This window comes from Nannobrachium achirus (genome assembly GCF_963921795.1).
Source record: "Nannobrachium achirus genome assembly, chromosome: 7".
In the NCBI taxonomy this organism is placed as follows: Eukaryota; Metazoa; Chordata; class Actinopteri; order Myctophiformes; family Myctophidae; genus Nannobrachium; species Nannobrachium achirus.
The window spans coordinates 7223622-7242461 of NC_137816.1; the positions used below are offsets into that span (position 1 = coordinate 7223622).

General features: G+C 43.1%; 1 protein-coding gene across 1 annotated transcript in view; it reads left to right on the forward strand.

The window, feature by feature from the left end:
- Positions 1-18840, forward strand: part of efl1 (elongation factor like GTPase 1) — a 168283-nt gene that overhangs the window by 49932 nt on the left and 99511 nt on the right. Inside the window, exons 13-15 of the mRNA XM_080729556.1 lie at positions 12433-12548; positions 14366-14547; positions 17122-17257. Coding sequence (XP_080585682.1) covers positions 12433-12548; positions 14366-14547; positions 17122-17257 — 434 coding nt within the window. The remainder of the gene's footprint in view (positions 1-12432; positions 12549-14365; positions 14548-17121; positions 17258-18840) is intronic.

An 18840-nucleotide genomic window follows, 5' to 3' on the forward strand; every position in this document is an offset into this window, starting at 1 on the left:
CGTTTTTTATCACGATAAACAATAACATCGCTCATCGTCCCATCCCTAATCGGCCTCAGGTCCAAATTGTAGACAGACATTCATGCCAGTCTCCATCCCTTTGTTGAAGTAATACATACAAGTGTTCCTTTATTTCAGTTATTTAGTTTTAAGAAAATGCCTAGGAAACACAACCACCTTTTGTAAGTTGTAGTCTTGAGGCTGTTTTTTTTTTCATCCAAAGGAATATACTGTACATTAGTTAAGGCTCAACTTGGATCTTGTGTGTCTTCAAAACATAGAAAGTGGGGACCAGTCAAAACAAGCGTGTTTGTATGTGTCGATGATGCATCCCATTCCCAACATACTAAAGTGAGCGCACGCGATAGTTAGGATCTTGGCACCATCCGCTGCTGCCCTCCTCCGATCCCTCTCTCTCTCTCTCCCTCCCTGTATCTGTCTGTCTGCAGCTTGCTTACTGTGTCTGTCTCTCTATTTACGTCTCTCTCTCTCTCTCTCTCCCTCCTCCACATTCTCTCTCTTGATGCTTAGATCTCCAGCCTATCTTGTGTCTCAGGTCTGGTAGGCTGATGCCTTCTCTCCTTCTCCCTGCTGTCACAGAACCAGGCCTTAACCCATTCAGAACGGGTACACTATATTGTGTATCATTATTTTATGATTTAACTATTGAAAAATAGCAGATATACAAGCTCACAGCGCGGCACCGAGTGCCGCGCTGCGAGCTTGTAGATCTGCTATTTTTGAAAAATCGTGAAAATTAGAATTTTGACCCGATTCTATAAGTGTCTTTTGAATCCTTCTAAGATTTTTTGAAAAACCCTATGTTTCTATGTCAGCAATCTGGCCAGCCATCGTCAAAGAAAAGGTCCTTTTCACTTAACTGGAGCTCAGTTAGTCTGTTCTTGAGAGACTACTATGTCAGTGGTTCTCAAACCTTTTCATGTGAAGGACCCCCAAAATGATATGTATTTGGCCACGGACCCCCATCTCAAAATATCTAGTTCCAGGGACCACCCAGAAGCAAAATTTGAGTTATAAACGTTCGCTTTGAAAATACATATATTCAAAGATTTGCACACATTTTCACGACTTTTTCAAAAATAGCAGATCTACAAGCTCGCAGCGCGGCACTCGGTGCCGCGCTGTGAGCTTGTATATCTGCTATTTTTCACTGGTTAAAGCATTCAATAATTCTTAGGCCTAAATGGCCTTAATTGCAGGCTCTGCCATTGCACTCGGAGGGAAGCAGACAGTGGCGTCAGTTCAGAAAAAAAGCTAAGGTGTGGCAACACGACTGGTGAAGGCGCGCGTGCAAGACACTAGTCATGTTGCCATACCTTAGCAACAGGCATGATACATTTATTTTTAAGAAGTACATTCTATTTTTCCCCCCGTTTCTACGGTTGCTTGGGCTGGACATGGCAGTCTGGAACGGTTGTTCAAGTGCAGCTATAACTTGGCATGTTAGTAAACGTGCCGCAATACCTTGTTAAAGTGACCATTTTGTTAAATTTTTGCATTTGTAGTTATTTTACTGTAATTTAACAACATAATAACCAGAACGGATAGACAAAGAGACATTCATGGATTTATATTTAAAAGCAACTTTTATTTCCCCCCCCCCCTGGACCCAGGGTATATATGGCAGCTGCATACCCCTGCCATACCCAATTGACGCCCCTGGAAGCAGACCGGCAAGCGAAGGAGAAGAGATGTAGACAGTCTGTCAGACAGAGAGGTGAAGGAAAGTGAGGGAGGGGGGAGTTAACAGTGGAAGAACCGAGAGAGTAAAGAAGAATGATACAGAGAGAGATACGGAGCGCAGAGAGAAAGAGAGAGCGAGAGTGAGAATCGGGAGAAGCCTCGGTATGAGAAGCGATGAGAGGTCATCCCAGACGGCGAGCTAGAGAAGAAAAGCCTGTCCAAAACCCTGTCTAATGAGCCAGCCAGAACTCCCCACTCCTGATGGCTGCCACCTGCTACACACACACGCACGCACGCACGCACGCACGCACGCACGCACACACACACACACACACACACACACACAAACATACGACAGGCTTGTCTGTTGACAGCCATATGTAGTATCCAGAGCACCTAGCTGAAGAAGAATAAGGAAGAAATTCCACAAGCTGTTCCTTAGCCATCCCTGGGTCTCACACGACCTCACAAGCTCATTGATTATCTGTGTTGTATTGAGTACCGCTCTTCCTGGTCACACAAGAAAAGAACACATCAAATAGACCAAAGAAATTGATGGCCTCACTATTGGAGTTGGAATCTGGGTTAGGGTTAAATGGACCAAATGGACCCGTGAGGGTTCATTTGTTCCATCTGTACACTCTAAGAGTTAAAGACCTGTAAGGGTCCATGTGGAACCCCCCTATAGGAATGGTTAAAGGGAAGGAATCGTACCGGTAAGAGCGAATCGTTAAGGAATCGTAATCGTTCAAATCCTGAAGGATCCAGTATGTCTACACTCATCTCATCAACATGGATCTGTCCGATATAGCGCCAAGATCAGGCCGATTTTTTCAAACACATTTTTGGACCCTGCTCCTACACATTTTGGCCTAAAATCACGCTGAGACCTGGCGGTCGCTTATCTCCCGATTAGGGAGTCTTACTGGTAACAGAGTATATAACAGTTACGACCCTTGCACACAGCCACCTTACTGATGCCGATTAGTTTTTGGTTTACTATTTTTACGGCTATTTCTATTGTTATTTTATGGCCATATTCTTATATAATGGTTTGTAACCCACCATCACTCAGCAGTTGATGTGATTACCACATTCTAACACGGCTGCAGACCGCGGCCGGTGAGGATGAGCAGGCATCAAGCCGAGCGATGGTGACATGATTATGCATCGTCTGACTTGCGCTGTCCCCAGGATCTGGGTCAGAGCGCTTGACAGAGCCTGGCTGTACTGTTTTAAATCATTTAGACCGGGTACACATTGTTACACGTTATTTTATGCTTTAACTATTAAAAAATAGCAGATATACAAGCTCACAGCGCGGCACCGAGTGCCGCGCTGCGAGCTTGTAGATCTGCTATTTTTTTGAAAAGTCTTGAAAATTCAAGCAAGTCGTTGAATATTTTGACCCGATTCTAAAAGTGTCTTCCAAATCCTTCTAAGGTTTTTTTTTTGGAAAAACCTATGTTTCTATGTCAGTGGTGCTCAAACCTTTTTCATGTCAAGGACCCCCAAAATGACTACAAAATGTATTTGCCCACAGACCCCCCCCCCCATTTCAAAATATTTCGTTCCAGGGACCCCCCAAAAGCAAAACTTGAGTTACAAATGTTCGCTTTAACAATACATATATTCAAAGATTTGCACACATTTGCACGACTTTTTTTTTTTTTTTTCAAAAATAGCAGATCTACAAGCACTCGGTGCCGCGCTGTGAGCTTGTATATCTGCTATTTTTCAAAAGTTAAAGCATTAAATAATTCTAGGCCTAAATGTTTTAATATGCAAAGGGGAAAGGGGGTTTCCTCCTTGGAAATGTAGGTCAGGGAGGAAAAACAAGTGTAAGGAAGATGCTGTGGTCTCGGGGGCCAGGCAGGGCACCTCTGGGAGACATGCATCAGTCAGTAACACGTCGACGCGCTGCTGTCCAAATCAAAGCAGCCATCTCACTCAGACTGAACACACCTGCATGAATAAATAAAGCAAGAGGCTGTCGGAGGACAGCAGCAAAACAACATAAAGAGGGCTGGCCTATTTAGCTACGGCCGATCTGTTTAGCCTCCGTTGCGAGGCAAGAGGGAAGGGAGAAAGCATCAATGATCTCCACCAACTACAGTTAACAGACCCCCACACCACACGCACGCACGCACACACACACACACACGCACACACACACACACACACACACACACACACACACACACACACACACACGATAGTGAGTAGGGTTGGGTTACCGATTTGTGTGATTTTAGGGAGAAATCTGTAGGAGCAGTGGCCAAAAATGTGTTAGAAAAAATCTGGCTGATGGTGGCGCTAAATGGGACAGATCCATGTTGATGACATGAGTGTAGAGCAAGTGTGTACCGATTTGCGTTATTTTTTGGGATAAATCTGTAGGAGCAGGGTCCAAAAATGTGTTAGAAAAAATCGGGCTGATGGTGGCGCTATATGGGACAGATCCATGTTGATGACATGAGTGTGGATATAGTGTGTAGCGATTTGCGTGATTTTAGGGCAAAATTTGTAGGAGCAGTGTCCAAAAATGTGTTAGAAAAAATCGGGCTGATGGTGGCGCTATATGGGACAGATCCATGTTGATGACATGAGTGTAGAACAAGTGTGTACCGATTTGCGTGATTTTAGGGCAAAATCTGTAGGAGTAGTGTCCAAAAATGTGTTAGAAAGAATCGGGCTGATGGTGGCGCTATATGGGACAGATCCATGTTGATGACATGAGTGTAGAGCAAGTGTGTACCGATTTGCGTGATTTTAGGGCAAAATTTGTAGGAGCAGTGTCCAAAAATGTGTTAGAAAAAATCGCCTGAAGGTGGCGCTATATGGGACAGATCCATGTTGATGAGATGAGTGTAGACATACTGTGTACCGATTTGCGTGATTTTAGGGCAAAAATTGTAGGAGCAGTGTCCAAAAATGTGTTTTGCAAGAATCGGCCACACGGTGGCGCTAGAAGAGGGCGATGTGAGAATTGATGGCATGGATCAGGGCAACGGTTGCGGAGATTTGAGCAGGGCAAAAGTGTGACGTGTGACTGACTGACTGACTGACTGACTGACTGACTGACTGACAGACGGACAGCTGGTCGAGGTTTTGATAGTAACTGCGACCTGACGGTCGCAATAAATACTGTGTGTCTGTGCGTGCACGCACACATGTATATAATACAAATAAATCATCATATGCATGTACAGTAGGGCTGTCACAATTTCCAATTTAAGTTGACGATTAATTGTCACAAATAATTGATTTAATTGTGTTTTTGGCATCAGAACATATGAATACAAATTGCACAGGGCAGATATGACAAATGACTTAAATATACAAAGACATTTGTGACGCATTTAACAATTTAACAATATACTTTCAAGGCTATTGATGACGTGATGTAAGCTTGTAGATCAGCTATTTCCGATATTTTTGGAAACGATTATGATGATTATAATGAAACACATTGGGAGATTATGTAATGTGACAGGCCTGTACGCATGTTTGGAACAGGTAGACGAAGCAACTGGCCGGGGCTTTGATAGATCCTATGATAGAACCCATTTAGGCCTAGTATTATTGAATGCTTTAACCAGTGAAAAATAGCAGATATACAAGCTCACCGCGCTGCGAGCTTGTAGATCTGCTATTTTTGAAAAAGTTGTGAAATTGTGTGCAAATCTTTGAATATATGTATTTTCAAAGCAAACGTTTGTAACTCAAATTTTGCTTCTGGGTGGTCCCTGGAACTAAATATTTTGAGATGGACGTCCGTGGCCAAATACATATCATTTTGGCGGTCCTTCACATGAAAAGGTTTGAGAACCACTGACTGTCTCAAGAACAGACTAACTGAGCTCCATTTAAGTGAAAAGGACCTTTTCTTTGACGATGGCTGGCCAGATTGCTGACATAGAAACATAGGTTTTTCAAAAAATCTTAGAAGGATTCAAAAGACACTTATAGAACCGGGTCAAAATTCTAATTTTCACGATTTTTCAAAAATAGCAGATCTACAAGCTCGCAGCGCGGCACTCGGTGCCGCGCCGTGAGCTTGTATATCTGCTGTTTTTTCACTGGTTAAAGCATTCAATAATTCTAGGCCTAAATGGGTGGTTATGTTTCCAAGGGAATCGGTCGCCGCCTCATTCGCTCTCAAGTGTTCAAAGTAACCATTTGAAGTGTTCCCGTGTTTCTGTTGTGGAAATGTCTGCCGCAGGCCCCGCCTTGCCACCCTCAATAAGGATGCGAACGACACTGTGTTTCGCCAGTTGACATGTCGGAGGCATTTTGTTAACAAGTCAATGGACTTTTTGTTTTATTTTTTTTTGCAATTAACTACCGCCGCATCGTGTTTATAGTTTAACGATTTAAATTCAAAGCCTTCGTGTTATCAACGGTTTTAATCCCAGCTTTAATCCCAGTCATGTCTCAATAACGTTATAATTAATTTGTTGTTTACTGCGTCGCTGGACATTTCAGCACTATAATCCCACCTCCTACGGCTGCATAGGGCTGCGTATCTCTGCTGTCTGGCCAGAACCAGCTTACTCCAAAACGTAAACATTTCAGAAAATGGAAAAAAAATAGCCTCGCAACAGCCAGACTCTCCAAAAGGAGAGTTGGGAGTTCTCCATAGAGTCATAGACGATGCATTACGCGATGACATAGTTACTCACTTTGACTGACAGGTCCATTCAGTAGTCATCAGCGCATCAAAACATCGTCGGGAGAACATCAAATACGTCTTTTCCAGACAGAAATTCCAAAGGTGCAAACTGTTGTTCGTTAAGTTATGAGATGCCGTTGATTTCAGATAAAACTTCGCTTAATGCAGCTTTTATTTGCGATTTGTGAACTTGCATCGGACATGGGGTCCGCCATGTTTGTTTACAAAATGTGAGAGCTGTAGCAGCCGCTCGACCAATCAGGAGCGGTGTGAGGCAGGTTCGCTCGAAATGCAGCCTTTTGATTGGAAATTGAGAACCTAAATTCTCATAAAGAGACTCGATGGGAGGGACACCAGACCGAGAAAGGAAGCACATTGATGATGACGTAACTCGGGATGGCTTGCGAGGCTAGAAAAAAACATCCAGCTCAAGTGCAGTTAGGAGGTAGAACTGATTCATGAAATAAATATAAAACATGAAAAATGTAGTTGGTTTCGGCTGGGACGAGAAGAACCTGAGGTGCACTTTCCTACCCGGCTGTCTCCTGGCACTGCCATTTCACTCACTGGGGTGATGTCTTTGCAGCTATTGGGCCGGTGTCCGTTAGTACTAATAATAATAAATAGAACAAAACTAAAACCTTTTGATTTCCTGTTCTTAGAGTTGACTGGAGCAAGGGTCGAAAACCAGGGGTCGAAAACCATTGTCACGATTCCCGCCGGGGGACGCTGTGGGCACTGGGGGCGTGTTCTCTCCCTCCGCGTCATCAGCGCCCACACCCTAGGTGGGGTCGGAGATAGGGCCTTTCTGTGTGGAGTTTGCATGTTCTCCCTGTGTCTCCTAGGGTTGATACCCTCACAAAAACATGCAGTAATCCTGGTCTCAATAATGCCTCCCCCTGGCCAGCCGGGGCGCTTGATGGAGGGGAAAAGAACTGGTTGGAATAACGTGTTCCTTCCACGCGCTACGTCCATCCCGGGGAAATCCCCACTGTCAGGTGAAAAGAAACAACTTGGACTCCTCATGCATAGAAGGAAGCATGAGGTCAGTCCGGTGTCTCCCCAGGCGCGGCAGAGGGAGAGCAGAGCCCAGGATTACATACACAATTGGCACTGGGTGAAAAATGGGTTGCAAAATCGTGGGGATAAAAATTATATAAAAAAAAAAACATTGTCACATCCTTGTGATAGCAATGATATAAAATAAAAGTGTCCACATATTTACATTTTTAATGGGAACACTTCATGAATTGAGGTACTGTAGCTGCTAGTAGTTGACTTTCTCTTGATTTGACCTTTTTTTCCCATTGATCTCATTGTGAAGGGCATGCATCCTCCTAATGCCTCCTGTGTGAAGGTGTGTGTTGTGAGTTGTGACTGTGTGAATGAAGTATATGTGCAGGCAGGGTGTCTCCTCTCCTGGCACATGCTCATACACACACCTCATGCTCAGTCTGTTGTCATGACAGCCATCGCCAGTTTGGCTCCTAACAGCAGTTATGAGACAGAATGGAGCCCCCCCCCCCCCCTCCCCTGGGACGTGCTGGCCATTGGGAAAAGCGGGACAACTCCCGAACGGCCGGTTCATTCCGGGCCGGTCCATTAGGAAAAAAATGTAAAATAAAATGTCGGCCTTCGTTCCATTTTGGGGCTGGGCGGCCAACTAAGTATATCGTCACTGTCGGGCAGAAACCTCGTATCTCCAATTTTCAAATTTGTAAATTTTTTTGCAAAGCAAAGCCCTGCTTCATCATACAAGGTTGTCGCACAAAAATAGTGAAAACAGCAGATCGACAAGCACACAACGCCTCGCGGTGCGAGGCGTTGTGTGCTTGTAGATCGGCTGTTTTCACTTGTTTAAATCATTTTTAAAATGATAAATACAAAACAAACGGTTTTGGACATACAAGGTTTCCACCCGACAACGACGAAATATAAGTCATGTACAGTAATTGGCCCACTGGCTTGTCACTTGTCATGATCTGAAATGGCAAATCTTTGAGTAGCAGCAGCAGCTCTCTATAGCAGCAGCTCTCTATAGCAGCAGCTCTCTATAGCAGCAGCTCTCTATAGCAGCAGCTCTCTATAGCGCGCAATGAGGGCCTCTCCAACTCTTTTTCCTGGGCTGAATCAGGGGCCCAGCACGTCCCTGCCCCCCCCCCCCCCCCCCCCCCCCCCCCCCCCCCCCCCACACACACACACACACATTCCCACTCCAAGCAACTTATTTTATACGGCCAATCACACACATGACATGCGCACACACGGAGAGATGCGCCCACACACATACAGAGTGTCTGAATGTCCTCCTCTCTGATTGGCTGATAAGGTCATTGGTTTGCGCTCAGGGGTAGTTGGTGGGTAGAAAAAGCAGGCAAGCTTTCAAGCATAGACTGGGCTAGCTCTTTCGTCTTCATGGCAGCTTCTGACTAATCCTCCCCGCACACTGCGGTGGCTCTTCTTGAAGGCATCTGTTGTTGGCAGTTTGTTCAATTATTACTGACAAAAAATCTGCAATTGTTTTACAGTACGTGTTCCTGAATTGTATCCCAATGTTTCTTATTGAGTTTTCGTAATATAACAAAAATATCATCGTTGTCGGGTGAAAACCGTGTATGTCCAAAACCGTTCGTTTTGCATTTATCATTTTAAAAATGATTTAAACTAGTGAAAACAGCCGAGGCGTTGTGTGCTTGTAGATCTGCTGTTTTCACTACTTTTGTGCGACGGCATGTATGATGAAGCAGGGCTTTGCTTTGTGAAAAAAATTACACATTTGATACTTGGAGATATGAGGTTTCTGCCTTTTCAGAGGCAATGGGGTGAAGATGTTTTCGGCTGTTGGATTTTGTAAACCAAAGGAAAACATAAATTGAGATGATCAGTTTTAAATGTTGCACTTTGAAATGCACTGACACACTTGTCAAAAGGTATCTAGCCTAAAGTCAACCACTTGGTGACATTTTTATGCCCTCCAGCTTGAATGGAAAGTATCTGCAATCAAATTCATTCAGTGGTAAAAAAGTTAAAAGGTGTTTTTTTTCCCTTTCTTTTTTTGCAGACAGCTTTAGTATCAATATGTTGTTTCATTTTCCACTGCCCCCCCCCCCTCTCTCTCTCTTTTGCAAAGTTAAAAGGTTTGCCTGTGGTTTCGAGCGTCCTGCTTCAGTATTTGGAAGCCATTGGAAGCCATTACTTCATAACCACAGTGGTCTGGGCCAAAAACCCAAACTCCTGGCATTCCCATTATTGCCAATAAGCGACTGATTTGACCTCTTGAGGAAAAAAAAAAAACACGAGGACTTTAGTTGTGGTCCGCTGGTAAGAATGTAGACCGGTTGCTAACACAATGGGCGCATATTTTGTTGTGTAAACAGCGCAGTGGGAGAAATGGGGCCCGAGTGAATTTCGTGGTAAAATGATACCTGCTCTTCGAATAAAAACAGCCTGTTTTCGGTGTGTCTCTTTTTTTTTCCCGTGTGGGATTTCATGCAAGAGGAATAAAGATACTTAATGAGTTTACTGCAACGCCAATGCCTTAAAATAAGTGAAGTGTGCAAAGATAGTCGTTATATTTGTCGTTCTGTAGGGCATGTTGTCATCCCCGTGTCATTTGCCCTTTTCCCGGTTCTCATTTGTGAAGCCAAAATGTAGGCTGCCTGCCGCCCCATTTTCATCTAATTTATGCGCAACAGAGGTGCAGTCAGTCACTTCCCCGGGAGTCGGCAGGGCTTCTGCTGTTGTCGGGGCGAAAAATTATGGGCTGTTTTTAAGTGGTTTGTCATCACAGGGTTGCGCTCTTTGTTGGACGGCTGTTGCTCAATGCTATTGTGACCAGCTGCATTTGTGTAATAGTCACTGTGGGCTTTTTGAAGAATAAGTATACAGCACGCACATGCGGATACTCACACACACACACACACACACACACACTGCGTGCACAAACACACAGGGCACGTACCCAGAGTAATTTAGAGGTAATTGCGTTCTGTTATTCCGCCGCACCGCAGAGGCACCTGACGAGCAATCGTCACATTTAACCCGAGCCGACTATCAAAGCACTCGTGTTTTCCGATGGCAGTCCACATTTTAGAAATGGTTACTCATGGGGAGAAAGCCGAGCGGCATGTGTCAGGTGCTGACAGGACGTCTGACCTCTGAACTGCATAATCATTACCACATAATAACAGCCTTATGAACCCATATGCATCCTCACCGCTGTTCCACTTTACATCTCTCTCTCTCTCCAGTAGAACCGTGCTGTTTAACACTTTACAGTTCTGAGACGGGGATGTACAGTAGGGCATTCACCAAATATTCGAATATTCTAATATCAAAGTCACTATTCGACGATGTTCACCGAAGTAGAATATTCGGTTCTTTTTATTGTTTTCTCTTTAAAAAAAAATATATTTTATAATTATAGCTTGGCTAGATATGAAGTCATAAGAATGAGTTGTCAATGCCGCTGGTGGATGAATTTGTTAATGCTCTATACCAGGGGTTCTCAAACCTTTTTAGGCTGTGACCCCCAAAATAAACATATTTGAACTGGGGACCCCCACCCTGAAAAGCACTTGCAATTCTAGGTATTATATTTAATGTTACTCGGTTCCACAGATAAATATTGTGAAAATAGCAGATCTACATGCTCACAACGCCTCGCAACGCGAGGCGTTGTGAGCATGTAGATCGGCTATTTTCACAATGTTCGCCTCTTGCTTACTTAATATTTAACAGTTTGGCCAGTCCTGTCGAATATTCAACTATTCTAATACTTTGAGGTCGAATAATGCGAATACTAAAAATCACTATTCGTGAATGCCCTAATGTACAGTGTTGACCACTTGAACCCTAGCGCCCCTATCGACGATAAAACCTCAAAAGATAAACGGTTTGCTCTTTTTGTTGTTTTGTTTGTCTGCTCGGGTTGTCTGTTTTTGCCAGAGCACCCAAATAGTTCATAGAAAAAAGAAGATAAAATGGGTTCCGGCATTCATTGAGAGTGACGGAGAGATGATTGACTACATGAATTGATATTGTGTAACCCAGGACTCTTCAACGTGTTCAGACAAAGGACCCCTTGGTTGAGAGAGATGAAGCAGGGACCCCCACAACCTTTTCATAGATTCCAAATAGATAGATGATAGATAGATAGATACCTTTATTATCCCAAGGGGGAAATTCAGTTGTCCAGTTGTAGCACAGCAGTATACAGTTATTTACAAAGTTACAGAGAAGTAAGAAAAAACATAGATAAGAGGAAAAAAAAGCAGTACAGTACCAATAAAGAGAAGGTGCATCAATAGAGGGGCGAATAATATATAAGTATATATACATAAAGTGTCTTACAAAAAGAGACCGTAGCAGTCAATGCTACTGTAGTTAGTGCAACAAGTATCTCATTGTCATTGTTAAACAAAGCAAAATACTCAGAAACTACCAACACAACCTAATAGTGCAATGTCAAAAATCAGTGCCAAAAAAAAAACAGCTCAGAGAAGAAGAAACTAGGAAGCATGTCACCGCAAGACGCACATGAGCACTCTCCCTGGAAGGTCCTTAGGGGTCAAAGTCAATACAGCAATACAGCAAATAGTTAATTGTTTGACAGCACAATCACCATTGTATTTTGGATTCATGTCAATTTGTGTTTTCAGATATTTAACCACTTGAACAGTCAATACTTAACTTGACATTTCACTCTGTACTCAGTCTGCTCTTTTTCCCCTCTACGCCAAACGTCTTTGCCGAAAGCAGATCTACAAGCTCACTGCGAGGCGTTGTGAGCTTGTAGATTTGCTATTTTTGGATAAAGTTCTCAGGATATGGACGCTAGGATTCAAGTGGTTAATATAAAAAAAAAGAGAAAAAGGTTTCTATCACAAAGATTTGGAGGACCCCCTGTAGTAACTCTGAGGACCCCCTAGGGGTCCCGGACACCCTGTTGAAGACCCTTGGTGTAACCTATATAAACCAAGGTTCTAATAAAGTTACTCTAAAAAGGAAAGGGATATAAGACCAAATGCTGTGCTTGTGTGCATCCTTCCCAGGCCTTTGACCCAGGAGGAGTTAACCCAGCGCAGGGAGCTGGCCAGACAGAGGCACGCCGACAGGATGGCAGCCAATCAACAAGCTGAGCGCCAAGGAGAACACGCCCAGTCAGCAGGTACGCGACATGCATGCCTCCCATCCTGTTGCAAACAACCGTCCAATAGGGCATTCACCAAATATTCGAATATTCGAATATTCGCTTATATTATTTGATTGTTTTCTCTTTAAAAAATATATAGTTTATAAAACTTAAAATAAAAAATGAGTTGTCAATGCCCCTGGTGGATGAATTTGTTAATGCTCTATACCAGGGGTTCTCAAACCTTTTTAGGCCGTGACCCCCAAAATAAACATATTTGAACTGGGGACCCCCACCCTGACAAGCACTTGGAATTGTAGGTATTACATTTAATGTGACTCGGTTCCGCAAAATAAATATTGTGAAAATAGCAGATCTACATGCTCACAACGCCTCGCGTTTGCGAGGCGTTGTGAGCATGTAGATCTGCTATTTTCACAATGTTCACCTCTTGCTTACAGTATTTTCTGGACTATAAGGCGCACCTGACTATAAGGCGCACTGTCAATGAATGGTCTATTTTCAAACTGTTTTCATATATAAGGCGCACCTGACTATTAAGGCGCACATAATAGACGCTACCGTTGCGTTATGCATCCAACAGATGGAGCTGTGCTAAAGGGAATGTCAATGTCAATGAATGATCCATATATAAGGCGCACTGGACTATAAGGCGCACTGTAGTTTTTTGAGAAAATTAAAGGCTTTTAAGTGCGCCTTATAGTCCGGAAAATACGGTACTTAATATTTGACAGTTTGGCCAGTCCTGTCGAATATTCGACTGTTCGAATACTTTGAGGTCGAATAATTCGAATGCTAAAAATCACTATTCGTGAATGCCCTACTCCAAATATGTTTTTCTTTCTTTCTTTCTCTCTTTCTTATTCTCTTTCTCTCTCCCTTCCTTTGTCATCATTACAATAGTTTTTATTGTTAGCCACGTGTAGGCTACTGAGTGGGGAGTCCATGTTTCTCTCTCTGAGGAATGTCACGAATATGACATTTTACATGACGATTAATTGTCACTCAAATAATTGCGATTAACGATTAATCGTGTTTTTGTCGTTGACAATTACATTTCTGTTTGGTTTTTAGGCTTTGAAGTTGCACATGGTAGATATGACACTAAACCTAAATATACAAAGAAATTACTGACATATTTGACAACTTTATAGTTAAAAAAGAACATTGATAGTGGAAATAGCCGATCTACAAGCTCACAACGCTCACAACTAAATTTCCCCCTTGGGATAATAAAGGTATCTATCTATCTATCTATCTACAACGCGTCGCATCGCGAGCTTGTAGATTGGCTATTTCCACTATCAATGTTCTGCTATTTCCACTATGTTTTACTTTAAAAAATATATAATATGAAAATCTTTCAACATGGAAACGATTATGACGATTACGTCAAATAATCGCAATTATGTCAAATAATTGCGATTATGTCAAATAATTGCAATTAGCCCTATTCACGGCCCGCCCACTCAGCATCCCCCTGGTGCTGAAGTCACGTTTTGAAGGGTAAAACCCTGCTAAAAGCCCATGGAGTTAACACAGAAACCGCAAATTTTAATGCAATTTCCGAATAGTAAAGTATAAAATACGGCTAGCATGATCAAGCACACAAGATTGTAAAAGGCACAAAGCATTATAATTTACTTTACCGTTCGAAATAATGATTTGTTGGCTTTAAGTCCAGCTATTTCTGTTATAGTTTCCCCTTCTAAACTGACGTCAGCACCAGGAAGTTGCTGAGAAATTTGCTGAGTGGGCGGGCCGTGAATAGGGCTAATTAGACAGTTGTTAGATAATTGTGACAGCCCTACCCTTTCTCTCTCTCTGTGCAGGTGGAGAGCCCGTCTCGGCTCGGATGGAGAGCCTGGTGGTCAAAGAGCCAAAGCCAGGGGACGAGGATGAGGAGAAGGAGACGTTTGTGGCCTTTGCCAGGGTCTACAGTGGAGTGGTGAAGAGAGGACAGAAGGTGTTTGTCCTGGGTCCCAAGTATGATCCCGCCCAGGGTCTGACCATGGTAAACACGTGTGTAAAGCCAACTGTATTTATAGAACACCTTTCATCAGGGGTTCCCACGGTCATGAAATTCCTGGAAATATTTTGATATTAGAAAAATATTTTTCCAGTACTGGAAAAGTTTTGGAATTGATCAAGGGTCCTGGAAGGTCCTGGAAAAAATAGCTATGCATTGTCTTTGGTTATTGATGTTGTTAATACCTCTGAAATGACAAATTAAAAATTGACCAAATTGTCAAATATTAGGCAGAAATTGTGAAAATAGCAGATCTACATGCTCACAACGCCTCGCTTCACTGTGTTATACAAAATTCCTCTACTCTTAGCGCTCGTCAGGGTGCCCGGGTCCCCAGTTCAAATATGATTATTTCGGGGGTCACAGCCTGAAAAGGTTGAGAACCACTGGCATACACTACCTGTCTTTGGGCATTGCGCATAGGAGTAAGCGACTCGTTATTGAGCTGAATTATTGTTATATAGTCCTGGAAATCTGGTTAAATATTCCGGAAATGTTTTGGAAATTAATTGGTAAAGATGTGTGGGAACCCTGAATATATTACATACAATTAAAATAAGAAAAGAGTATATAAATCATGGGGTGGTGTAAGCAATGTTAAATAAATAGGTTTTTAAATTGGACTTAAAAACGGCTATGGTTGGGGATTGTCTGATGTAACCTGGAATATTATTTCCAGGTTTGTGGTGCATAGTGGTGAAAGGCTGCTTCACCATGTTTTGTTCCAACTGTGAACAATTAGCAAGCCAGCCCCTAGGGTGCTATGGGGTTCATATGGCTTCAACATGTCTAAAGCCGTGTTGCTGTGTTGAAAAACACAGCTCAGCCGTGAGACTCCGAGCAATCAGTATCAGCAGCGTGTATACGTCACTGATTTGGCCTCACTTGGCCCAGCCCGGACCTACTCTAGAGGTGAGCCGTTTAGTACCCCGTTTTGTACCACTTTTACACTACTATACCCAGTTCCTTGTAGTGGAAAACCCAACACAAGTGTGTGGTGTGGGGTGGAGTGGAGTGGAGTGGGGCCATGCAAAGGAAAGGAAAACCGGCTTAAGATGTAGCTGTGGCCAGAGCCACTATAGACAAGTAACAACATTTTAAAATCAATTCTCTGTGAAACCGGTAGCCAATGTAAGGATTTTGAGACTGGTGTAAATTATGGTCATATTTTCTAGTTTTCGTCCGGACTCTAGCAGCAGCATTCTGAATCAGTTGGGAGTTGTCTAAGAGCTTTGCTTGAGATTATGTGTACACAGCTTGACTATAGGAATAGTTTATGTATAATTTACATGCGGCTCAAACATGGTTAATATGCACCAAACCAAACTATGAGTCTTCAGGATCATGTCTACGTACATACAGTGCAACTATAGCTAAAGATTGAAACCTTATTGAACATTCAACATGTTTGTTTCAGAAGTCTGTCTCTTGTGACTCTAGTGGTCACAAACATATTTTTTCCTATATGGGTAAAAATACTTTTCCAACCTCCACACACACACACACACACACACACACACACACACACACACACACACACACACACACACACACACACACACACACACACACAGACAGACAGACAGACAGACAGACAGACAGACAGACAGACAGTAGAAAGCAGACACAACAAATCCAATAATTGGTGTGCGTAGGATGCTCTACCAATGCCTTTTTTCCCAATGTGACCACCTATTCTACAATCCTTTTCTACACAATTTCCAGTTATCTATTCTATACCGATATGTTTAAAGGCAGCCTAATGAGAACAGAGCCAAAACAAACTCTTTGCTGAAAATAGCCGATCTACAAGCTTGTAGATCTGCTCATTTTAGGATAAAGTTCCCCTCAGAATCGGAATGCTAGGTGGTTAATGAAAATAATTATCCTATCACATAAAGATCTGTCCTTTGTCAAACTCTGTTAACTATATCAGGGGTTCCCAAACTTTTTTTTGTCTCAGGGCACCCCATAAATATTTGTTTAATCCGAGGCACCCCTACATTATAATTTTCACTCCCAGCACCTTATATTTATAGCATATCGTCGTTGTGGGGTGGAAACCTTGTACGTCCAAAACCGTTCGTTTTGTATTTATCATCTATAACATGTACTAAACTAGTGAAAACAGCAGATCTACAAGCACGATGCGAGGCGTTGTGTGCTTTTAGATTGGCTGTTTTCACTAGTTTTTTGCGACAGTCTTGTATGATGAAGCAGGGCAAAAGACGTACACATTTGAAACTTGGAGATACGAGGTTTCTGCCTGACAGTGACGACATTTTAGTGATTATGTTGCGAGGTAAACGCTGTGATAATAGCCACTTTGGTTAGAACTGACTGAAAATAGCTTAGTACTTCAAGTTAAATGATACTAAACATTTTTTCAAGTGTCCAAATCAATTCCAAATATTATCAAAATGATCTCGCGGCACCCCTGGACTGCCGTAATGGCACCCCAGGGTGCCCCGTCACCCACTTTGAAAACCCCTGAACTATATGACGGGTGTTGGTTTTAATGCCTTTTTCTTTCTCTCGTCTTTGCCCGCTCTGGGTCAGCTGCCAGACGGCTGTGTTGCTTCAGATGATCTGCCCTCGGTGCCTCACCTCTCCTGCTGCACTCTGAACAGCCTGTACCTGCTGATGGGCAAGGAGCTGGACGAGCTGGACCAGGTGCCTTCGGGAAACGTCTTGGGTAAATACTACATTTCCATGATTGCGCGGTTCATCTATGCCAGGGTTCCCCAATTAGTTTCCCCCAAGGGCCGAATAATGTCTAGGGTACCAAGCCGAGGGCCACAACATTGCAGGGGGCGACGGTGGCGTTCCCGCTACTCCAGCGACAGTTCAGATATTGTCACTGTCGGGCAGAAACCTCGTATCTCCAAGTTTCAAATTGTACGTTTTTTGGTAAAGCAAAGCCCTGCTTCATCATACAAGACCATTGCACAAAAGTGACAAAACTAGTGAAAACAGCGGATCTACAAGCACACAACGCCTCGCGATGTGAGGCGCTGTGTACTTGTAGATCGGCTTTAGTAAAAATTTTAGACGATAGATACAAAACAAACGGTTTTGGACATACAAGGTTTCCACACAACAACGACGATATACTAGTGTTGTTGCTGCTCTTATACCACCATTATTACTGTGGTTGGTGTGACAGTAGCGTCCCACGGGCCGCAAATGGCCCGCGGGCCGCCTATTGGGGAACCCTGAACTATGCGCTGCGGAGGCATTTGTTTACCGGGAAGGTTGCTGGTTAGAATCCCCAGACGGATGGGAGTAATCTGAGTGGAGGGAACAGACAGAAATGCCTGAGATATGTTCCGTAATGATCCAGAGAGCTAACGTACAGCTATATGTGAAGGTAAAATCGCACCAGTGCGAAGTGAGTGGTGTTCACTTCGCATGGTATCAAACAGGACACACACATGCATACTGTATCTCCTTGTATGGGCCGTTCTGTTTGTCAGCTGTGGTGATGTCTGTCTCTGCATACTTTCTATGTCTATGACTTTCTAGCCTCGTGTGACGTTAGTCTCGTGCTCATATGGACACTCATACAGACATACAATAGGGACCATCACAGCACACAAAGCCAGTCCGTGACGTTAGTTCTCTCCATACATGGAGTTCAGTGCCCCTACGGCATACATGGGCAACTGGCGGCCCGGGGGCCACATGCGGCCCCCACCTTCACTTTATGCGGCCAGCAGGTTAATATTGTAGTACTGATATGTTATTGATTTCAGCTGTTACAATTCCAAACATGGAAAAAATTAGCGTCTTTTATTACTTCAGTCTATATTAGTAGCTAAATGACTAGTATTAAAATGTTATTGTATTTTTTTATGTCCAATGTATTTGTATTTAAGTTCATACAGTTAACATAAGAACATATAAATGTATTTGAAATGTTAAAACAAAAGAAGAAAAAAAAATAGCAGATCTACAAGCGTTTTGAGCTTGTAGATCGGCTATTTTCGCTATGTATATGCATTGTGGCCCTCTGGAGTGAGTGTGAAAATGTAGTGGTCCTCTCTATCATAAAAGTTGCCCACCCTTGCCCTACGGACACTCATTCGGACACTCACATACACACAAAGCCAGACGTAGGAGCGTTTTGTTCCGCTCAAAAAATGAAAGGAGTGCCTTCAATCAAACTAACAGCTCATATGAGTGCAATATCCCATGCCTGCATCCAATCAATACTGGCACTCCCCTAGTTTGCACTGCAACCATTACAACACACTTGCATGTGCTTCTGCTTTGTCT